The 20,134-nt window shown below is 37.0% G+C and overlaps 1 protein-coding gene across 32 annotated transcripts in view; it reads left to right on the top strand.

Moving 5' to 3' along the window:
* The window catches only part of PARD3 (par-3 family cell polarity regulator), a 711,028-nt gene that overhangs the window by 457,166 nt on the left and 233,728 nt on the right, over nt 1-20,134 (top strand). For 19 of the 32 annotated variants that reach the window (XM_021943977.2, XM_009214245.2, XM_009214237.4 and 16 more), the window contains 3 exons: nt 4,891-5,079; nt 5,873-6,043; nt 15,301-15,460. In XM_021943977.2, coding sequence (XP_021799669.2) covers nt 4,891-5,079; nt 5,873-6,043; nt 15,301-15,460 — 520 coding nt within the window. The remainder of the gene's footprint in view (nt 1-4,890; nt 5,080-5,872; nt 6,044-15,300; nt 15,461-20,134) is intronic. The other 13 variants (XM_003903538.4, XM_003903542.4, XM_003903543.1 and 10 more) reach the window with 1 other exon arrangement.

Below are 20,134 nucleotides of genomic sequence, written 5' to 3' on the forward strand. Positions count from 1 at the left end.
TTTGAGGAAGCAGAATTAAAGAAATGATATAAAATGGAATTTTTTGTATTGTAAAAATAATGCATATCAACTGTAGAAAATTCAGTTACGTGTAGAAGAAAATTAAAATCACTTGTAATTCTGTGACTTATCACCATTTTGATGTATTTTTTTTATATACATATTTCTGTCTGTGAGCCTAGCTAAAGATAATATATATTTTTAAAATGATTTTCTTGGTCTGGTGTGGTGACTCATGTCTGTCATCCCAGACTTTGGGAGGCCAAGATGGGTGGGTCACCTGAGGTCAGGAGTTTGAGACCAGCCTAACCAACGTGGCAAAACCCTGTCTCTACTAAAAATACAAAAATTAGCCAGGCGTAGTGGCATACATCTTTAGTGCCAACTGCTTCGGAGACTGAGGCAGGACAATTGCTTGAACCCGGAAAGCAAGATTGCAGTGAGTTGAGATCATACCATTGCACTTCAGCCTGGGCAACAGAGCGAGACTCCATCTCAGAAAAAATAAATATAAAGATGTTCTTGTCTACCTATTTAATATGTATCATGTCCCAGCCACATATCCTATTATTGTTAATAAATGTCATGCCCCAGGCACGAGTGAAGACTGACATAAATTCCTACCTTCTGAAGCTTTTAGTGATCTTTGAAGGCAGACATTAATTCATAAAAATATGTTGTGGAGGTTTTTGATTGGCGTACTGGAAGTTATGAAAACCCAAAGGGTAAAACTCAATTTCTTAGTCACAAATACTTTCTTGTCTTACATAATATTTTGATAAGACACTTTATTAGCTGAATGGCATCCCCATTGTGTAGCTATATCTTAATTTTCCTAACTTACTGTCATACATGTCAATTTTTAGCTATCGTAATTAAAACAATACCCTCACAGTTAAATCTTTGTACATGATCACAACTATTTTTGTAGGCCATATTACTAAAAGTAATATTTCTAGCTTAAGAAAAAGGCAAACTGTAGAAGGTTTAGATAAGCATTGCCAAGTTGGTTTCCATAAATATTGTACCATTTTTTACATTCACCAGCAGTGCAAGAACATGCCCATTTCACCACACCTTCCACAGTATTAAATATCGTAACTTTTATTTTTTTAATGTTCTATGGCATAGCAATATTTGTTGGATATCATTAAAGAAAATGTGTGGAGCAATTTGATAACCTTTGATTGATTTGCAAGTAAGATTGAACCTTGTAGTTGGAGGTTTATTTATTGGTTCTCTCATCTTTCTTTAGTGAATGGCTTGTTTATATCCCTTTCCTGTTTGATGCAGACTGCTTATCTTTTTGTTATTAATTTACTAGGGATTTGTGCATTAAAGATAATAACTCAGCTGGGCATGGTGGCTCTTGCCTATAATCCCAGCACATTGGGACACCGAGGTGGGAGGATTGCTTGAGCCCAGGAATTTGAGACCAGCATGGGCAACATAGAAAGACCCTGTCTCTACAAAAAAAAGAAGAAGTTAGTCAGGCTTGGTGGTGTGCCCTGGGATCCCAGCTACTTGGGAGGCTGAGGGCAGGAGAATCACTTGAGTCCAGGACTTCAAGGTTATGGGGAGCTATGATCATGCCACTACACTCCAGCCTGGACAACAGAGCAAGACCCTGTCTAAAAAAAAAGATAATTCTCTAGATAAGGACAGATCTTGAGAGAGAGAAATTAATGATTTATAGTGGAGTGATAAAACTTTTGCTGAGTCACATATTTGTTACAAAGTCGAAAATTGGCTATTGAGCTCACTCCTATAATTTTATGGCCTTCTATCATTTGTGCACAGACCATGTTTCTTTTGCCTCTCTTCACAATATTTTATACATTCTCATCCAAATTTTCATTTGTTGCAGCTCAGAGATTACCCTTCCCATGATTGTTTTTCTGCTGCTTAATACAATCAACTCTTATTTCCTTTTTTATAGATAACACCTGTGCTGTAGATTAACTGTGGAATTGGGCCTATAGGCCAGCTCTATTCTCAGTTTTTTGGACTGATATTTGGGGAAGAATGAAAAAGGGGCCATGGTGATGACCACTTGTGACTCTTTCTCTGTCTCACTACAGATAGAAATGTACATCTTTTCTGCTGTTCTCAGGAGGGTGGGATAGTAAATAGCTTTCACAATACCCATTTAGCAGGTTGCTTAGCAAAGGTGCCCTTTTGTTCTAGGCATTTGAAGACAACAAATGGTAATGGAGAAATGGGCAAAGGAAGAACTGACAGGCTTTATTGATGAAAACAATCACTGAGGTATACACACATGTATGTGCATGAGAAAGGTGTGCTTGAGTGACATGACTGTGCACAGATGACAGGAGCGAGTTAAAGAAAATATTTTTTACATTTCTGTAGAAAGATCTTAATTCAAGAAACAATTGATAAGGTGCAGAATCTGGGTGGAATAACAAGGTGATAGAAAGTTTCTACTTTACATCAGAATATGGAGATTCCTGTACTATCTGACTTTATGAACGTTCTCAGTAATACAGCATTTCAAATGATTTTTGAAGAGCAAAATTTTTTAAAAACACTTTTCTGCCAGAGAACTAAGTTCTAAAAGCTGGCATTAATTTCTGTCTATGTCAGAAGCCAAATGGATTAATAATGGAATATCACATGAAACATACAATGTTTCACGTCAGTGCAGCTCATTTACACACAGTCATTATTTAGTACTCTGTTAATGTTTCAAGGGGCTGGACACGTAAGCCCAACACTTTGGGAGGCCAAAGCGGGCAGATCGCTTGAGCCCAGGAGTCTGAAACCAGCCTGGCCAACATGGTGAAACCCCATCTCTAAAGAAATACAAAAATTCGCCCTGTTTGATGGCATGCACCTGTAGTCCCGGCTACTCTAGAGGCTGCAGTGGGAGGATCACCTTAGCCTGGGGAGGTCAAAGGTGTAGTGAGTGTTGATTGACCACTGCATTCCAGCCTGGGTGACAGAGTGAGACCCTTGAGCCACATGGACCAAAATAAAAAGTGTGTTGAATATTCATGTTTATAGAGCAAAGCATGTATATAAAAATACTTTTGTATCAAAGTGTTTGATATATTTCACCTTTTTTTGCTCACAATACATTGTTTTTATTTGAGCTATAATTGTTCTCTGGGAATATTTTAAATCTAGTTTTTATAATGAGCTTAAGGCTTTATTTGGACTTTGATCGTAAAATGTACTTACTTTGCATAGTTAACATGGCTATTACCCTGTATTTTTTCAGGTTCTTATTTTGAGTTCTTCATTATATAAGTTTTAATTTTTTTTAACCCATTAGCAAGTTTATTGTAATTGAAATGTTACTTGTCTTTTAAAAACTATGAGGCCATTCTTTGAGATAGCACAAAGATGTCCTACCATAAAATGTTAACTTTACATATTTGTAAATTAGAAACATCACTTTACATATCACATTACTATGGGTCTAATGATTTATAAATAGCATTTTGCTTATTTTATGATGATCTAAAAAATTCACTTACAGATGAATAGTGTACTCTCAAAATGTATTTTATCTAATTGAGACATCTGAGATTGCATGTTTATGCCCCAAATTCCTTGCATTCCAAATTTTCTTGAATTCCAAATTCCTTGGGTTGATTTTTATTCTTATTAGGACATTTCAAAAATTTGGTAGGATGCAGTCACCTACTTTTTTCATGTTATTGAACATTCTGTAAAAGCACTATCTGTTTAAAGTATATATTCCTACATATCTGTGTACCATTATGTTTCTTATTCTTTAATTATAATTTGATAAGTCAAGCTTGAGTGATTAAACAGTTGCCGGATAAATATTTCAAAAGTGGGAAGAGAGGAGGAGAAATAGGTTTTAGAACTAGATGTACCATTCAGTTTTTACTTGAAGAGCCTGTGCCACATGTCTGTTATGTGGTTGGAGCAAGAATTTGTGCTTAAACAAGCATCCTGGCCTTACTGATTTGGACATGACCAGTATAGAGATGGTGGAAATCTTGGCCATGAGTGGGATTGCTGAGGAGGAGGACCTCAGAAGGCTGAGTGCTTCCTCTTCAGGAGTGTAGCCTTTCTTAATGATAGACTGTCATCTTAATGCAGTTTATTCAGTTATACATTAAGCTTTCATTTCTTCCTCTGTTTTAAGGGAGGTGAACAAAAATTCGTATATCCTAAATGTTTTTTATTTTAAAAGTCTTCCTTGTCTTCTGTACTTGGTGACTATGAAATTAAATCTGATATATAACTAATTAATTAAACAAGATTACCTGAATAATATTTACCAGCTCTATTATGTACGCTACAATGTTGTGGAAAAGTTTTCTGTGATGTTGTATATCTCTGCTTGGTCTCACAGATGTTGACGTTGCAATTAGTTAGAGGCTGTCTGAACCCAGATACCGTTTTCTGCTGATTTTATATGATCAGGATTTGGTATTTTTTTGTGAATAAACACCATTAGTGAAGATTAAATGTATTGATAACTTCAGAATTTCCTTATAAAAAGGGAGACAAATGAATTATATTTATTTATTTTTACTCCTGTTGTTACTGTTTTTCTTGTCGTTTAGAGTATATAATGAGACCAAAAAAATCCCGAACTCTAGAACTCTCCTAGTCTTTAGTCCTTCCACTACATTTTCCCCCTAACTTTCTCAAATCTGGTTTAGGTTTGGTTCAATATTGAATAATTGCTACATACAAATATTAACAGCTGGTTCCTGAAATCTTCTGGAGTGGGTGCAGATGTACTGTTTTCATGAATCTTGCTATGGAAACTTGGTGGAAATATTTTGCCTCTTATGATTAAGGAACTGCTCATTAGCAGTCTTTAAAAATAACTTTGAGAAAGAAACATTGGAATATAATGTGCTGTGCAATTTTGTTCCCTATTAGAAAGCAGAAGATGAGGATATTGTTCTCACACCTGATGGCACGAGAGAATTTCTGACGTTTGAAGTCCCACTTAATGATTCGGGATCTGCTGGCCTTGGTGTCAGTGTCAAAGGTAACCGATCAAAAGAGAACCACGCAGATTTGGGAATCTTTGTCAAGTCCATTATTAATGGAGGAGCAGCATCTAAAGTGAGTGTCAACTTTACCATGCGTATGCCTTTTAATTTCAACATTGTTCCTATTTTGAAAACATATTCCTATTGAAACTTTTAATTTCAACCCTGTTCCTATTTTGAAAACATATGCAGTTAACAGAAGTTTTCTCATTTCTTCATGGTACCGACATTCACAATCAAACAACTAGGAGATGTCTCAGTGATGTGTCACGTGGGGGTGGAGTCCATAACTTCAACTCTTCATTTTTTCTCTCACAGAACATACAACCCATAGACATACTAGTTAAATGAAGTTAATCTATGCAAAGACTTGGCATAGGTCCTAACACAGAATGGGCGTATAGTAGACATTAATCTTTCCCCTCCCCTCTCTTGTTTGTGGGTCACTTACTCTATTTCTCAGCCTAGAGAAAATTTCCTGGCCATTTGTTAAGGGGACAGTTCTCTGCAACTGTCTAATAGCCTTGAGCTTTTACATGTCTTGGTTTCTAAATAACCTCTATGGGTGTTTCTGGAAGCAAGAAAGTAATCACTTTGTGTCCTTTGAATTAGTATGCTATTTTGGTAAACAGATTATGATAATGACTTGATTTACAAATGTATAAATGATTGAAATAGACACAGGCTACAATAGCTGCTTAGATGTTATTATGCCAGTGTTCAATTGGGCATAATCCATTAGGATTAAAGCTCTCTACTTTTTTTTTTTGGCTTTGTTTTTTATTTTATTTATTAACTAAAGGAAAAGCTACTTCTTTTATAGCAGTCTATTTAATAGCACTTATTTTTACCTGTTTTCTTCCCAGGATGGAAGGCTTCGGGTGAATGATCAACTGATAGCAGTAAATGGAGAATCCCTGTTGGGCAAGACAAACCAAGATGCCATGGAAACCCTAAGAAGATCTATGTCTACTGAAGGCAATAAACGAGGAATGATCCAGCTTATTGTTGCAAGGAGAATAAGCAAGTGCAGTGAGGTAAAAATTGCAAAAAAGCGCTAGCATCTGAGATTGTAATAAAACTACATTTCTGTCCTAATTTTGGACAAAGGGTGTTAGGTTCCAGGACCTTACCTCAAAAGACCATAAATTATCTTTGCTTGTTGTGGTTTTGTTATTTTGTAGGTGGATTGTGATTTGTGTTCTTAATTCTTGTGATCAACATATTCCTAAGTGGATATTAATACTTCTATTGCCAACTCAGCAGGAAACACTGGGATCTTAAAAGCCCCTTTAGCTGAATTTTTTCTTGAAATCAGGGTCACATCTTCCTTCTCAGAGCCAACAGTTTCTCTTCTAGTTGGCAGTTATACCTGGGAGGTGAATCATGCAGAGAAACAGTTGCTTATTCATTTGTTTATCTAAAATGGGATGCCTCTTACAAAGTCCCTAGTAGGGAACAGTCTTTCTTTCTCCCATCCTTTCTTTTTTTTTTTTTTTTTTAAAGACAGGATCTCACTGTGTTGACCACGCTGCAGTTCAGTGTTGTGGTCACAGCTCAATGCAGCCTCCATCTTCTGGGCTCAATTGATCCTCCTGCCTCAGTCTGCCAAAGTCCTGGGATTACAGGCATGCACCATAGCACATGGCCCATAGTCTGACTTTCTTAGATGATGGTGTTCTCTTGTGAGATTATCAATAGCATATACCTCCCTCTCTTTCTTCAGTGCCCATTTTCTCTTTTTCTATGGGATTGAGTCTGTTCTCTTTGAATGCCTCCTTTTTCAGTAATCTGTATTGCATTATACTCTGCTTGTTCTAAATGTATGTTGCAGTTTGGAATTAGGAGTGAGGAGAGCACAGAGCATCCTCTTTTGAAGGATAGGATCATCTATTTTCCCAAATATGGAAAAACATATTTGTTGTATAATAGGACATTTGAAAGTTAAAAATAAATCATATGTAGACTTGATAATATTGGAGCTTGAAAAAAACTAAATTTCATGGATCCATTATAAATTATGTGCCATCTGTAGAAAATAGGTCAGACTAGCCCGTGTGCAAAATGAGCTGTTGAAAATGTGAAGTTTTTCTTAATCAGTGTTCAGATTCCCACATTTTAAGATCAACTAAGATAAAATGATTAACAAATAATACAAACTGAAAATTATACCTAAATTTTTTAAGTGTTTTTCTTAATTTTTAAACTTCTGTTTACTAAACATATAAAGCAAACTTTTCAGGTTGCAGTGTCCACTCATCTGAACCTATGATACAAGCATATTTTACAAAGAAAATATACTCTTGAGCTCAGCTGGCAGTCAATATAGAGGTGACGTATTCTGAAAGATCACTGACCACTGAATTATTTTGTTATTTGTATTTGCCAAATGTAGAATGAGTTAACAGTAATCAACAAATTAATTTCCATATCAAGAGAACAACATAACCTTAACTAAAAAATCTCAGAATGGAGAAGAGTGGGACATAAAAACATTCATTTGTGTAAGATAAATATAAAAGCTAATCCCTCACAGTAGGATACTGGACTGATATTTTCCTCTCTTCCCTCCCTCCTGGACTAATGGAATAATAGTTTTTACTCATTGCAAAATCATTAGCTGATCCTTTAACTTAAGTCCCACAAAGCACTATATGAAAACGTCTCAACTTAAGTTTACAAAACATATCATTCTCTATTTTCTTTTGGCCACCTGAATACTTTCCCATTCCACAGGACAGTTTTCATTCCATAGATATTTATTGAGCATCTTATGTATATCAGAAAATGTGTTAGATCCTGGGGACATAGCAATGAATAAGACAGATGGCATGCATTCTACTGGACGACATATCACCTTCGTCTTTTAGAGACCAACTAAAATTTTTAACACCTTCTCAACGTTTTCCTTCACAGAAAACATTGAATGCTGTAGGAGGACTTAAAATGCAGAAATGGACTGAAGATCAGTGTCCTACTTTTATCTGATTCAGATTATCTCTGTTGTTCCCCCCTAACAGTGACAAAGTAAACCTGTACCAGCCTGAAAATGTTTTGATAAAAGCACTGATTTTATTCTCTCTTGTCCTGTAAGAGACATGAATTTGGAATCCCCCTGAAATATCTCTGTGTCTTATTCACTTCTTCATATTAATTTGTGTGAATGAATATGATTTAAGTAAGGAAACAGCTGCAATAGACAGTAATAGACTTTAATATTCAATATTCCTTTTGGTATCATTTTCATACATTGCTGGTTATTACTATTTCTTAGGACAGCATAAGCTTATAAAGCAATTATATAAAAAAAAATCTTTTGAGTACTGTGCTATCTTTGTAATACTAGCAAGAAGCCTTTTGTACTGATAGGGTTTAACTAAAGAATTACATGAAGACAGAAGATCTCAATTCGGCTTCCCATAAGGCATAAGACATGATTTTTCTGCTGTTGTACTTATGTATTACCTTTGGAAAACCTTCTCCTTTGCACACTGGGAGGGTATGTGTAAATTATTTTACAGTAAATATTGATATAAGCATAGGGCATCATACTGTCCTGAACAAATCTCAAGCCAGAATAATGTGCTGAGTTTTCTTTCTAGGTCTTTTAATCAGCCGTATAGTCCAGTCTTTGCCAATCAGAAAACCGTATTTTGCTATCTCATCTTTAAATCCAAGGTTTGCATATTTAATTTCAAGTTAGGGAAGGTAAGAATGTGTAAAAGAAAATCTTTTGTTCTTTGTCACATTTTTCTTTCTCTTATACATGGAAGTGCTATGTATTAATATGTTTTCTTTATTTTTCACTTTTGTAGAGACAGGGTCTTGCTATGTTGTCCAGTCTGTTCTCCAACTCCTGGCCTCAGCCTGCCAAAGTGCCGAGATTTCAGGCATGAGCCACCTCACCTGGTCCAATATGTTTTCTTTGAATTTATTTGTCAGCTCCCTTCACCAGTTATTATGTTAAAGCCCTGTATTTCCCTAACATTAGTCCTGACAAGACACATTGGAGAGATTCTCCGGGAGCTATTTCTTAGCCTGTTTTGCTTGGCCTTTCAGGAATCTGCAGGCACTATCTCATTCTCAAAGTGTCTCCTGTCTACTGTCTCTAGTTTTCTGCTACCATACTCTGGGTCTTCTCTAACGTTTCCTCTTTTCTGTCTGTTCTTTCATTGTTCCTGTCTCTCAGAGTTCCTCTGGGTCTGTTGTCTGTTTTTTTGGTCGTGTGTTTTTTATGTTTTTTTTTTTGTTTGTTTTGTTTTTTGAGACGGAGTCTCGCTCTGTCGCCCAGGCTGGAGTGCAGTGGTGCGATCTTGGCTCACTACAACCTCTGCCTCCTGGGTTCAAGTGATTCTCCAGCTTCAGCCTCCTGAGCAGGTGGGATTACAGACATGCGCCATACCTAGCTAATTTTTTGTGTTTTTAGTAGAGATGGGGTTTCACCATGTTGGTCAGGCTGGTCTCAAACTCGCGACCTCGTGATCTGCCCACCTCAGCCTCCCAAAGTGCTGGGATTACAGGCGTGAGTCACTGCGCCCTTCCGGGTCTCTTTGTTTTTAACTCTGCTCATACTCCCTAGCTGATCTCCACTCCATGGTCCTCTGAAACCACTTGTTAGGATGAATACCATCATCCTCTTTCCAGCTCACAACTCCACTCTGGCACCAGATCCCTCTGTCCACCTGCCTAAGGAAATATTTCCTGCTCTGTCTTATGGGCACCTAATTCACAAGGGATCACATTCTTTCTGTTGTAGAAGGCAGAGATCTGGGGTCACCCAAATGACCCTCTCAATGCTGTCAATATGCCTGTTGCCTGTTGCCTCTACCTCTAGAATTTCCCTCTTTTCTTTTTTGGAGACAGAGTCTCACTGTCTCGCTCTATTGCCTAGGCTAGAGTGCAGTGGTGCAGTCTCAGCTCACTGTAGCCTCGACTTCCCATGCTCCAGCAGTGAGGCCACCTGTCTCCCTAGTAGCTGGGACCACAGGCATGCACCACCGCACTCAACTAATTTTTTCTTTAAAGATGGAATCTCACTATGTTGCCCAGGATGATTTTCAACTCCTGGGCTCAAGTAATCCTTTGGCCTCAGCTTCCCAAAGTGCTGAAATTACGTCTGTGAGCCACTGCGCCTGGCCTAAAATCTCTCTTCCCTCAGCTGCTCCTGTCTCTCCCCACTGCCACTGCCTGAGTTCAGACCTCATCCTCTCACCAGGCTCATTGCTGCAGCTCCCTGAGGGGTTTCTCTGCAATCAGGCTTTCTCCCTCATTCCATTCTCTGCACTGCAGTCAGGCAAATTTTTCTACAAAACACATTGATCATGTCAGTCCCTGCTGAAACCCCTTTGGGAGCTTTCCACGTCTCCAGGATCAACCAGTCTCCATTGTGGGGTCCACTGGGACATGCCTGATTGTCATCGGTGCCCTACAGCCCCTGCAGCACCTCTGCTCCAGCTACTCAGTGTTTCTGGTAATTTCTCAGACATGGGATGCTCTTTCACACCTCTAGGTCTTCCACTTGCGTCCATCTGCCCCTCATCCTAGCAAAGGCTTACACAGTCTTTCATTTTCCATTTTCTCTTCCAAAGTATTTTCATAGCCCCATGTACTCCCCTCCACCCAGCAGCTGTCACACTATCGTGGTTTCCTCTTTGATTTTCTTTTGCTGGAATTGTGGATTCTGACACTGCCAGGACTTGATCCATCTACCACTTTCCTATGTATCCATCGCTGGTATCCAACCCAGGCCTGACCCATCAGCACAGGCTGAATGAGGAAGAGCAACCCTGGAGAGTCTGGCTTTTTAAAATTTTTTTTTGAGATGGAATCTCGCTCTGTCACCCAGGCTGGAGTGCAGTGGCACCATCTTGGCTCCCCATAAGCTCTGCCTCCCGGGTTCACACCATTCTCCTGCCTCAGCCTCCCAAGCAGCTGGGACTACAGGCACCCGCCACCATCTGGCGTTGTGTGTGTGTGTGTGTTTTTTTTTTTTTTTTTTTTAAGAAAAAGAGGTCTTTGTTAGTGTTAGAAACTGAAATTCCAAAGTCACCCTCAGACAAGGCAAACAAGATGAATTTGGAGGCAGTAATTCTTATTTCCTTTGCTTTCCTTCTTTCCATAGATCTAATGGTCTCACCTAACTACACTTAAAAACATTGTATAAGCAATCATTGTTTGTTTTCTTTTTCCTTTCTTCAAAGAAAAAGAGATGGCTTCCCATTGTTTAAATCCCTTAGAGGATTGTTTCACTTTTTTAGAGAAAAACTGAGTCCTGGCATTCTTTTCCATTGTTTCAGTTTTGGAATATTCAAAGCAAGAAGAGAAAAATTGTTTTCACTTACTCCAAAGGACACATTTGTTGAAGACTTTTAAACAAGTCTGGAGGGGAATGCAAGTAAATACCAGGCATCATTCCTTGAGTGTTGAAAATAGCCTCTATATAAGAATTATGCTGATTTTTAAATATTTTAAGGAAATTAATATTTGTAGAAATTACTGTAATTTAACATAACTTCCAGGCATTTTATTATATCCATGTTAGAAGTGATTTTGTATAAAGCTTTTTCTTAGTGCCAGTAGAGAATGTCGTCAGGTGAGCTTTCTGTCTTAGACCTCATATTGGGGGATTTAGTCATCAAGGACTTTAAAATGAATTCTTTCTCTAGGCTTAATCCTCTTAGAATGGGAAAGGTATGTTAGAATGGGAAAGGGGCCAAAGGTATCATTTATGAATCTCTTCATTTTCTATATTAAGAAATAAATGCAAAGAGGTCAAATGATTTGCTTTAATGGCTGCAAGGCCAACATAGGTGGCAAAGTAATTTAGAAGCAAAATGTCTGTTTCTCTTACACAAGTGAGTGGATCTAATTGACTGTGATTGTGTTGTTCAGGCACTTTATATCCCAGTTGTGTTGGGAAATACTGTACAATAAAAGCATGGGCTTTACAATCTGATGTAATCAGTGAAATTCTGGTTCTGCCATGTGCTAACTTGAGGAGCTCACCTCACATTTCTGATTATTGCCATTGCCCTCATGGGGGTGTGAAGGAAAATAAATGTGGTTCCGCTTGAAAAGAGAATGTGAAACTGTACCCTAAATCTTCCTTCACTCTCCTCGAAAACTAAAATCTGTCTTTTCATTAGTTGCTTTGTGTTCACCTGTCCTCTGGAAGCTAGTATTTTCCAGAATGTTTATTTGTAATCCAGGTTAAATGTCTTTTAATTTCAACATCATGCTGTGTCCTCAGTTTTAACAGCCTGTTTCCACATAATGTAGTGTGTTTTAAGGAAAATATGACTCACTCACTTTTAGGAATGAATTTATTAATCTATTCTGCCAGTGCCTGCTCTACGCTAGGCATTGGGGATAAATACAACATGCTAAAAAAAAACCTTGAAATATTGAATAATATGATCTTGCCAATCACCAGTGAGAATCCAGTTTTAGGTTTGCTGAAGGGGGTTAAGGCCATTCCAATACGAACTTTTCAGTGTTTCTAGTGGAGATGGTGGGATACGTTTTCTTTAGGTGAAGGACACTATTTGACTTGCTGATGCATACTTAAAACAAACGGAGATTTTATTAAGCCCCGCAGATAAATTCACATGAATTTTCATTATTCACTTAGCTTATTATTTCCTTTGGGATAGTGACCACAACATGAAATAAAGGCCTGTTCAAAGAGTTAAAAATAAGTTTTTTTTTTTACCTATGGTAATATATTTCCAAGTTACTGTAGCAAAAAACGATATCACTTTACACTCCTACGAGTGTGGGTTATCTTGCTGCAACCTAAAGCTATTTTTGTTCTTTAATAGGTAGAAAGACTTTCCTTGGGATGGAACTGAGGGGCCAAATAGCCACTGCTACAGGGTACTGTATTTAGCTGGAGTCAAGAAAATTTTTGCATGTTAAACCACAGATAGACAACAAAATGAAAATTGCAGTTGTGCTTACTTTGGTTTCTTCTGATGAAGCTTAATTTTTTTTCCCCCCTGAGATGGAGTCTGTCTCTGTTGCCCAGGCTGGAGTGCAGTGGTGCGATCTTGGCTCACTGCAGCCTCTGCCTCCCGGGTTCAAGCAATTCTCTGCCTCAGCCTCCCAAGTAGCTGGAATTATGGGTGCCCACCACCACACCTGGCTAATTTTTGTATTTTTAGTAGAGACAGTGTTTCACCATGTTGGTCAGGCTGATCTTGAACTCCTGACCTCGTGATCCACCTGCCTCGGCCTCCCAAAGTGCTGGGATTACAGGCGTGAACCTGCAAAAAATCACCAAAAGATTTAAAACAAAACTGTAACCCCAATCAGTTTTTTTAAAAGAAATTAAAAGCCATTGTATCTTCTGTTAAATATTTATGTAGTCAACTATTGATGTCTTCATTTAAATCTGTCTTTTGAGATGCAAATTAAACATGGGTAGAGAGGTAGGGGAGGTGGAGAATCTTTCCCATGAAAATGTTCAAGTGCTTGGTTTTTTTCTGAACAGACGTCTTACTGTTTTTCTCTAGAAAACATGCATGTACTACTTTTTAACAGAATTTTTATTTGGCTTTATAAAATTTTAAAATAGCCTTTTGGGATACTTAGGGATGTCTCAAGAAGTTTTATAAAGGTTTTATCATGTAGAACATTGCAGCATTATACAGTTCAATTAAATACATTTTTCAGGCAAGCTTCAAGATATGTTTTTGATAAATTGTTTTAGAGTCTTATATAGCAAGTCTTTATGTAGGTATACTTTTTAGTGTGTGTGTTCATTGAAAAGCCATACTTGTTCTTAATGGTATAGGGTATTCGTTTTATTAGCTTTTTTTTTTTTTTTTAAACTTCTCCAGAGTCTCGTGGAATTTAGGCATTACATTCTTTTAGAAACTGTTCTTTTATTTCTTTACATCAGAGACCTTGAATATTTAATTTACTTTTCAGTAAAGCTGTCAGTTGTAATCTACAATTTAAAAAAAAAAAACCTAATAAAACAAATCCTCATTTCACAATTTAAACCTTATTGAGTCTAATTCACTAGAGCTGCAAGTTTATTATTCTCCTGCAGTTTGACGTGCCTCCAGTTGTAATTGTGTTGACCCTTCAATGCATTAAATCTCCCCAGTGCTTATCAAACTGGGAGAGATAAGTCTACAGTTCGGAACTTCATTAAATATCTCATTTGTATTAAACAGATGATAGCTTCTAACAGAAATAATAATTTGTTCAGCTGAAGGAAGTGCGACAGTTGTGATTTCATGTGTGAGATGAGCACTTTCTCTCTTGCTGTGCTGTGTGGTGCTGCCCTCCTGCCCACTCCCCCACATTGGCCCTCCCTGACTGGCTAACACCAAAGCATCATACCATCCTTGTGGTGAACCTCAGAGCCTGCGTCGTGAGGATTGTAGTTAAATGTACTTTGTTCTTCCTTAAAACAGATTTTTTTGAAGGCCTTACTAATGTGAATTTCTTACTATATTATTTTTATGTAAAATATGACTTATCAGACACAGCTAACTGTTTAAAGAAATGCCCCATACCATTTTAATTTATTGTCATTGAAATTGACATACATTCATTGCTTATTTATTAGATTGTATATGTTTTTGAAATCCTCTTTGTGTGCTTTATTAGAATATTTGATCCCGATTTTCATATTGTTCTGCACACTACTAAAGTGATTATTGCAGCTGCTGTCTTAAACATTACAGTAAGATAATACCATGATTATTCTTAATTTCTAGCAGGAGGAATTTAAAATCAGTGTGTTGTTCAAGACACGTGAGCTGATAAATAGAGTCTTTAGGTCTTGTAGAGTAGGTAATAATTCCACCAGCACACATGGAAAAATGTGTGCTAATTGTTAGATGTATTTACATACCATAAGTATAAGATCTGTAGCTAAACTGCAGCTTCCATTCTAATAAAGCACACCTTTTATAGAGTAACATCTAGTAAAGAATTCTGAATTACACTGTAACTTAAATTGACTTAAACAGACACTAACAGTCAAATTCGAAAAATAAACAGCAAGCTCTGATTTTTAAAAAGCCTTAAATATACATATTTTTCCCTCAGTGGTTGAAATCTGACAGAACTTCATGGGAGGCATGGTATAAAGTGGCACAGAAAAGTGGTCATTAGGCAGAGCTGTCATCACAAATTATTTTGGTACAGGGTGAAAAGTTCTAGTTCATTTGGTACCCTGTTGGATACAGGCCTTGGGCAAGTTGTTATAATTCCCCCATGCTGCTCATGGGCCTCCAGGTACTGATTTTTCTTTGCCCCCACCCCCCTTACTCTGTAGCTAAAGTCACCTGGGAGCCCCCCTGGACCTGAGCTGCCCGTTGAAACAGCGTTGGATGATAGAGAACGAAGAATTTCCCATTCCCTCTACAGTGGGATTGAGGGGCTTGATGAATCGCCTAGCAGAAATGCTGCCCTCAGTAGGATAATGGGTGAGTCAGGTAAAACTCTGTTTATCACATCTTATTTTGATGCTTTCATTGGTTTACTGAGAGGTTATTAGTGTAATATTAATGTAAATAAAAATATAATGTTTTCAAGACAAAGGAGAACAGGTTTATTAAAATCATTCAGGAAGTGTTCATGTGAAGAGGTAAATCAACCCATTGATTTAAGTGACTTGTAGATCCTGTAACATGAGGAAAGAACCAAAAAGAAAGGGATCATGTGGAAATGTTTTCCAGTGATCAAGATATTCTTTACTTACTTGAAATAATAAGTGAAGCTATGTTTAAAAACAAATAAAAATTTAATGGCTTATGGCAAGAAGGATTCAAAAGTTACATATCATTCACAATGGTACTGCCTGGAGGGGGAGAAAAAATATGTATATATAGATATATGCACACATATGTAAAATATTCACATGTATTTGATTTGTATTTAATAGGATGTTACTGTATTTTAATTGTATTTTACTTTTCCGAAGCCTTAGTTTTAAAATCCCGAAACTAGTCTTCTGCATCCTTTGTTTGGATTCAGTACCATCCTATCTGCATGGCTCCCAGTGGGTAATGAGGTTATTAGCACTTGCTTTGCAGCAGTTCAGCTTTCTACTAACAGATCCAGTTAATAAAGACTTGCTTTGCCACAGGAGTGGTTGGATTTACTGAGTTGCTCATCTTGGGATTAGCTTGTGAGAGTTTTCAAATTTAAAACACAAGAAGTCATTTTGATTAAAGTAACACCTGACATAAAGCACTTTTATTACTGGTATATTTTACAAGGCTTTCATTTAAAGTAAAACCCTAAATTTAACTCTATTTCGAGTACATTTAATGCAGATTTGGTATAATTCAAGTTTCCATTATGGAGCCTCATTGAAACAGTAATTTATTCATCAGTGGGTGTTTATGGAAAGTCTGCTATTGGCAAGATATTGTGTATATACTTTTGCTGTAGATACAAAGATGAGTAAGAAGCAATCTCTGCCTTCAAAGAACTTTCTACTGGGCATCATCAAAAACATACATAAACATGTCTAGTAGAATTGTCTGTTTTTCTTCCTCTAATCTCTCTAGCTTTCTAATTTAGAAAAATTGCTGAATATGTAATTTCTTGTCTTGTTACTTGTGGAACTTAGACAAGCCAGCTTTCTGGTTTTACTTTGTCAACGTTTTTCTTTTTACCTGCTTGGCATAAGTGAACATCAGGGAAGAGTGCCACACCTATTGGGTTGAACACCTGTAGGTGAAAGGCTTTGTACATAGTTTCTCACTTTTAAATCTTTGCTTATTACTTACCACTCTCTTCACTGCTGTTGGTTTTTCCGTACTTTCTTGGCTTTGGTATAAAACTTTATCTTTGTTAAATTATCTTTTTATTGATGAAATTTCAGTCCCCTTTAGAGAGAAAGAGTGTGCATGTGTCCCTAGATAATGTGTGCACACAAAGTGATATGCTGTAATTTCCCCTTTATTATAGGAACATAGGACTTGCCATACTGAATCAGACCATTGGTCCACCAGTTCCTGTAACCTGCGTCCTGCCTCCAATCCCTGATGCTTCAGAGGAAGGCGAAAAACTAAAACTAAAACTCAAACCAAAAAAAATCCCTAAATTCAGCTAGTGACCTTTTGAAATGCTGTATATATGAGTTGAAGAGTCATTCATTTTCTTCCTAGTTTGTTGCCCTGATTTTGTTAGCTACAGCTTTATTAGTCCTCTTCAGTTTGCATTATAGTTGACATTGTTTCCTCTTCCTTCTGCTAGATATGTAATGAACTCTTAATACTCCAGATGCTTCCTCAGGGCAGTAACTTCTCTCCCAGTTCTCTGTTTTGTGATGTGTATGTCCTTTTACCACTTTGGGCTGGGGGTGACAAATGCATTACTATTTAAGGGTAGGCTAAGTTGATGTTTTTGTGATTTGGATATTTTCTTAAGATAATTTTTTACAATTTGTACCAGAAACTAGGGATTCTAAATAGTTTTACCCTGACAAGTGTATATGCGTATTTTGATTCATCTTGTGTTTTGTAAATCTGAAAATTCCTCACTCTTCGTCAGTCCTTATTCTAATATCATTGGCCATAATAATCAAATGCGATTTGTGATATAGTTACCACTTAAAGTTAGAAATCCTGTTAAAGATGTTACCTTGCAACAGAACGCCCAAACAGGGCATTAGGAGAGGTATGGGGCACAAAATTTAAGAAACTTGACAAATCACAGTTTCTGAACCAAAATTTGGATGTATGTTTTTCTGAGTCATGAATTCCGTAGTTCCAAAGACATTAGAACATTGGATTTCCATTCCTCTAAACCAATAACAACAGTATTTATTGAACTGCACGTTATCTATGCATGTGGAAATTCCTCAGACTGTTTGGTTAATAATTGTCTTCTAAATGTTTGGAATCACTCCTATGTAGACATTGGTGGAGGTGAAGGTATTTACTTCATGATCTGCTATGATACAAAAAGAACTTTGTATTGAAATTTTGGCTCATTACCTTAGGGAGTTATTAATTTTGTGTTAATAGGTTGAATGTTCATATGGAATAATCAATCCCCTGTGTAGGACTCTAGGCTGCAGGGAGCTTTGAGGCTTTGTGATGCATTCCTTTGTGAACACATCCCTGGAGAAAGGCTTTTAAAAGCTATACCCCAAAAGGAAGAGCTTCTAGAGTTGGAAGGATGTCAGATGCCATCAGTCACACTTTCCCACTTAACAGATGAAGGAACTAAGTCCTGATATCCCAGGATGTTTTTTGTTTTACTTTGTTTTTGGCTATTTCCTTTTTCTAAAAATAGCCTTCTCTAGGGAATGCTGAGATCTTCATTCTTTATTAGTATCAATGTATAATTATCTATATCTGTAAGCAGATATTCGAAAGTCTCCATATCTTGTTCTATCCTGGCACCTACGGTGACTAAAAACATCAAAGACGTTAAATCTTTGAAAACAGCCTTCAAACCACGTACTCCAACCGACTTACCTTATATGTCGGGGAGTTATGGAGCAAATAAATTAAGTAACTTAACAGAAGCTGCACACTTTCTGTACTTCTGAACCAAAATTTGGATGCATGCTTTTCTTTATCATGAGTCACACCTGATTAGGATTTCCTTAGCTTTTATTGGAGTCAGCCAGGATTGTAACCAAAGGCAAGATTTCTCTGTCATCTCTTTTGACAGAATTTCCACTATCATGGATTTTCTAATAGTCCTGAACATTTATCAGAAAGTAATCTGTAGTGGGCCTGCCTGCATAGGATTCTTCCTTTGAAAAGCCTTAATTTTTCTAATGGTTGGTCTCTCTTAACTAACAATCAAAAACAGCAACAAGGCAGCTGGGCACAGTAGCTTATGCCTGTAATCCCAAAACTTTGGGAGGCCCAGGCAGGTGGATCACCTGAGGTCAGGAGTTCAAGACTAGCCTGGCCAACATGTGAAACCCTGTCTCTACAAAAAATACAAAAATTAGCTGGATGTGGTGGTACACACCTATAGTCCCACCTACTGGGGAGGCTGAGGCAGGAGAATCGCTTAAACCCGGGAGGCAGAGTTTGCATTGAGCTGAAATCGCACCACAGCACTTCAGCCTGGGCAACAGAGTGAGACTCCATCTCAAAAAAACAAAACCAAACTAAACAAAAAACAGCAACAAGGATGATCGGCATAACTAATTTAACCAGCACATCCATTTCATACAAGACATCACACGTTGTCATTTGTAAGCCTGGGACTTTAACTTTTTCTCAACTTTTTTAGCTGAATAATTTTTCTTTTTAAAACAAAACTGAAATCTGTTGTATCCATTTTAGAATTTATCTCAGTAGTTTGTATATTCATATATATGTGGTGAATTTAAGAAGACGTTATATTTAGAACATTTTTATCTTGTTAGCAATTTGACATAGAAAAATGGAACATTAATGTTTTTATTGTGAGTCATGTCACTGGCACGGTTTTCTTCTAGTATCATATGTGGTGTTACCTTCTATGTAAATTTGCCAATGAATAAATGTTTAGTGAACAAACACTTTGTATTTCCTTGTTTCACTCCTTTACAAGATACTGACTAGTTTACTTAGTTTGTAGGTCACTAGTTAACTAGTTGAAGAAAGAGGAAAATTAACCTATCAAAAATAAATTGAAGCCTTCTGAAGTCATAGAAGGTTTCTCATTTATGATGTGCCAACTACTAGCAAACATAATTAAGGGATCGTTGTATTGTCTTGGTGGAGCTTAGTAGAATATGTAGTTAAGTTTTTTAGCTGTCCGTTACCCTAGTATAATCTTGGAGCCATAACCCAAAACTATATTCCTGGCAAGCATGTTAAGAAGCAGAAAATAGAAATTTTCAAATCTTGTGAAATGTTAGCCTTTCAAATCATGGGTGAGAAAAAAAAAATGCTAAATTATTTTCTTACTATGAGGAAGATTTCTTGCCATTTATTTATGTATACAATATTGTATCACAACAGTTAAGGTACAATATTTCTTCTCAGAACAACAGATTACAAAAAAAAAAATCATATGCACCTTTCAGTGTTCCTTATTGCTTATTAGGCCATCTCTCAGAATATATTGTGTAAAACCAGGAGTTTTAGTTTTGTGTTTAAAAGTGAATGCACTATGATTATACTGTAATATTTCCTTTAAAAAAT

This window comes from Papio anubis, chromosome 11 (assembly GCF_008728515.1).
Source record: "Papio anubis isolate 15944 chromosome 11, Panubis1.0, whole genome shotgun sequence".
Taxonomy (NCBI): Eukaryota; Metazoa; Chordata; class Mammalia; order Primates; family Cercopithecidae; genus Papio; species Papio anubis.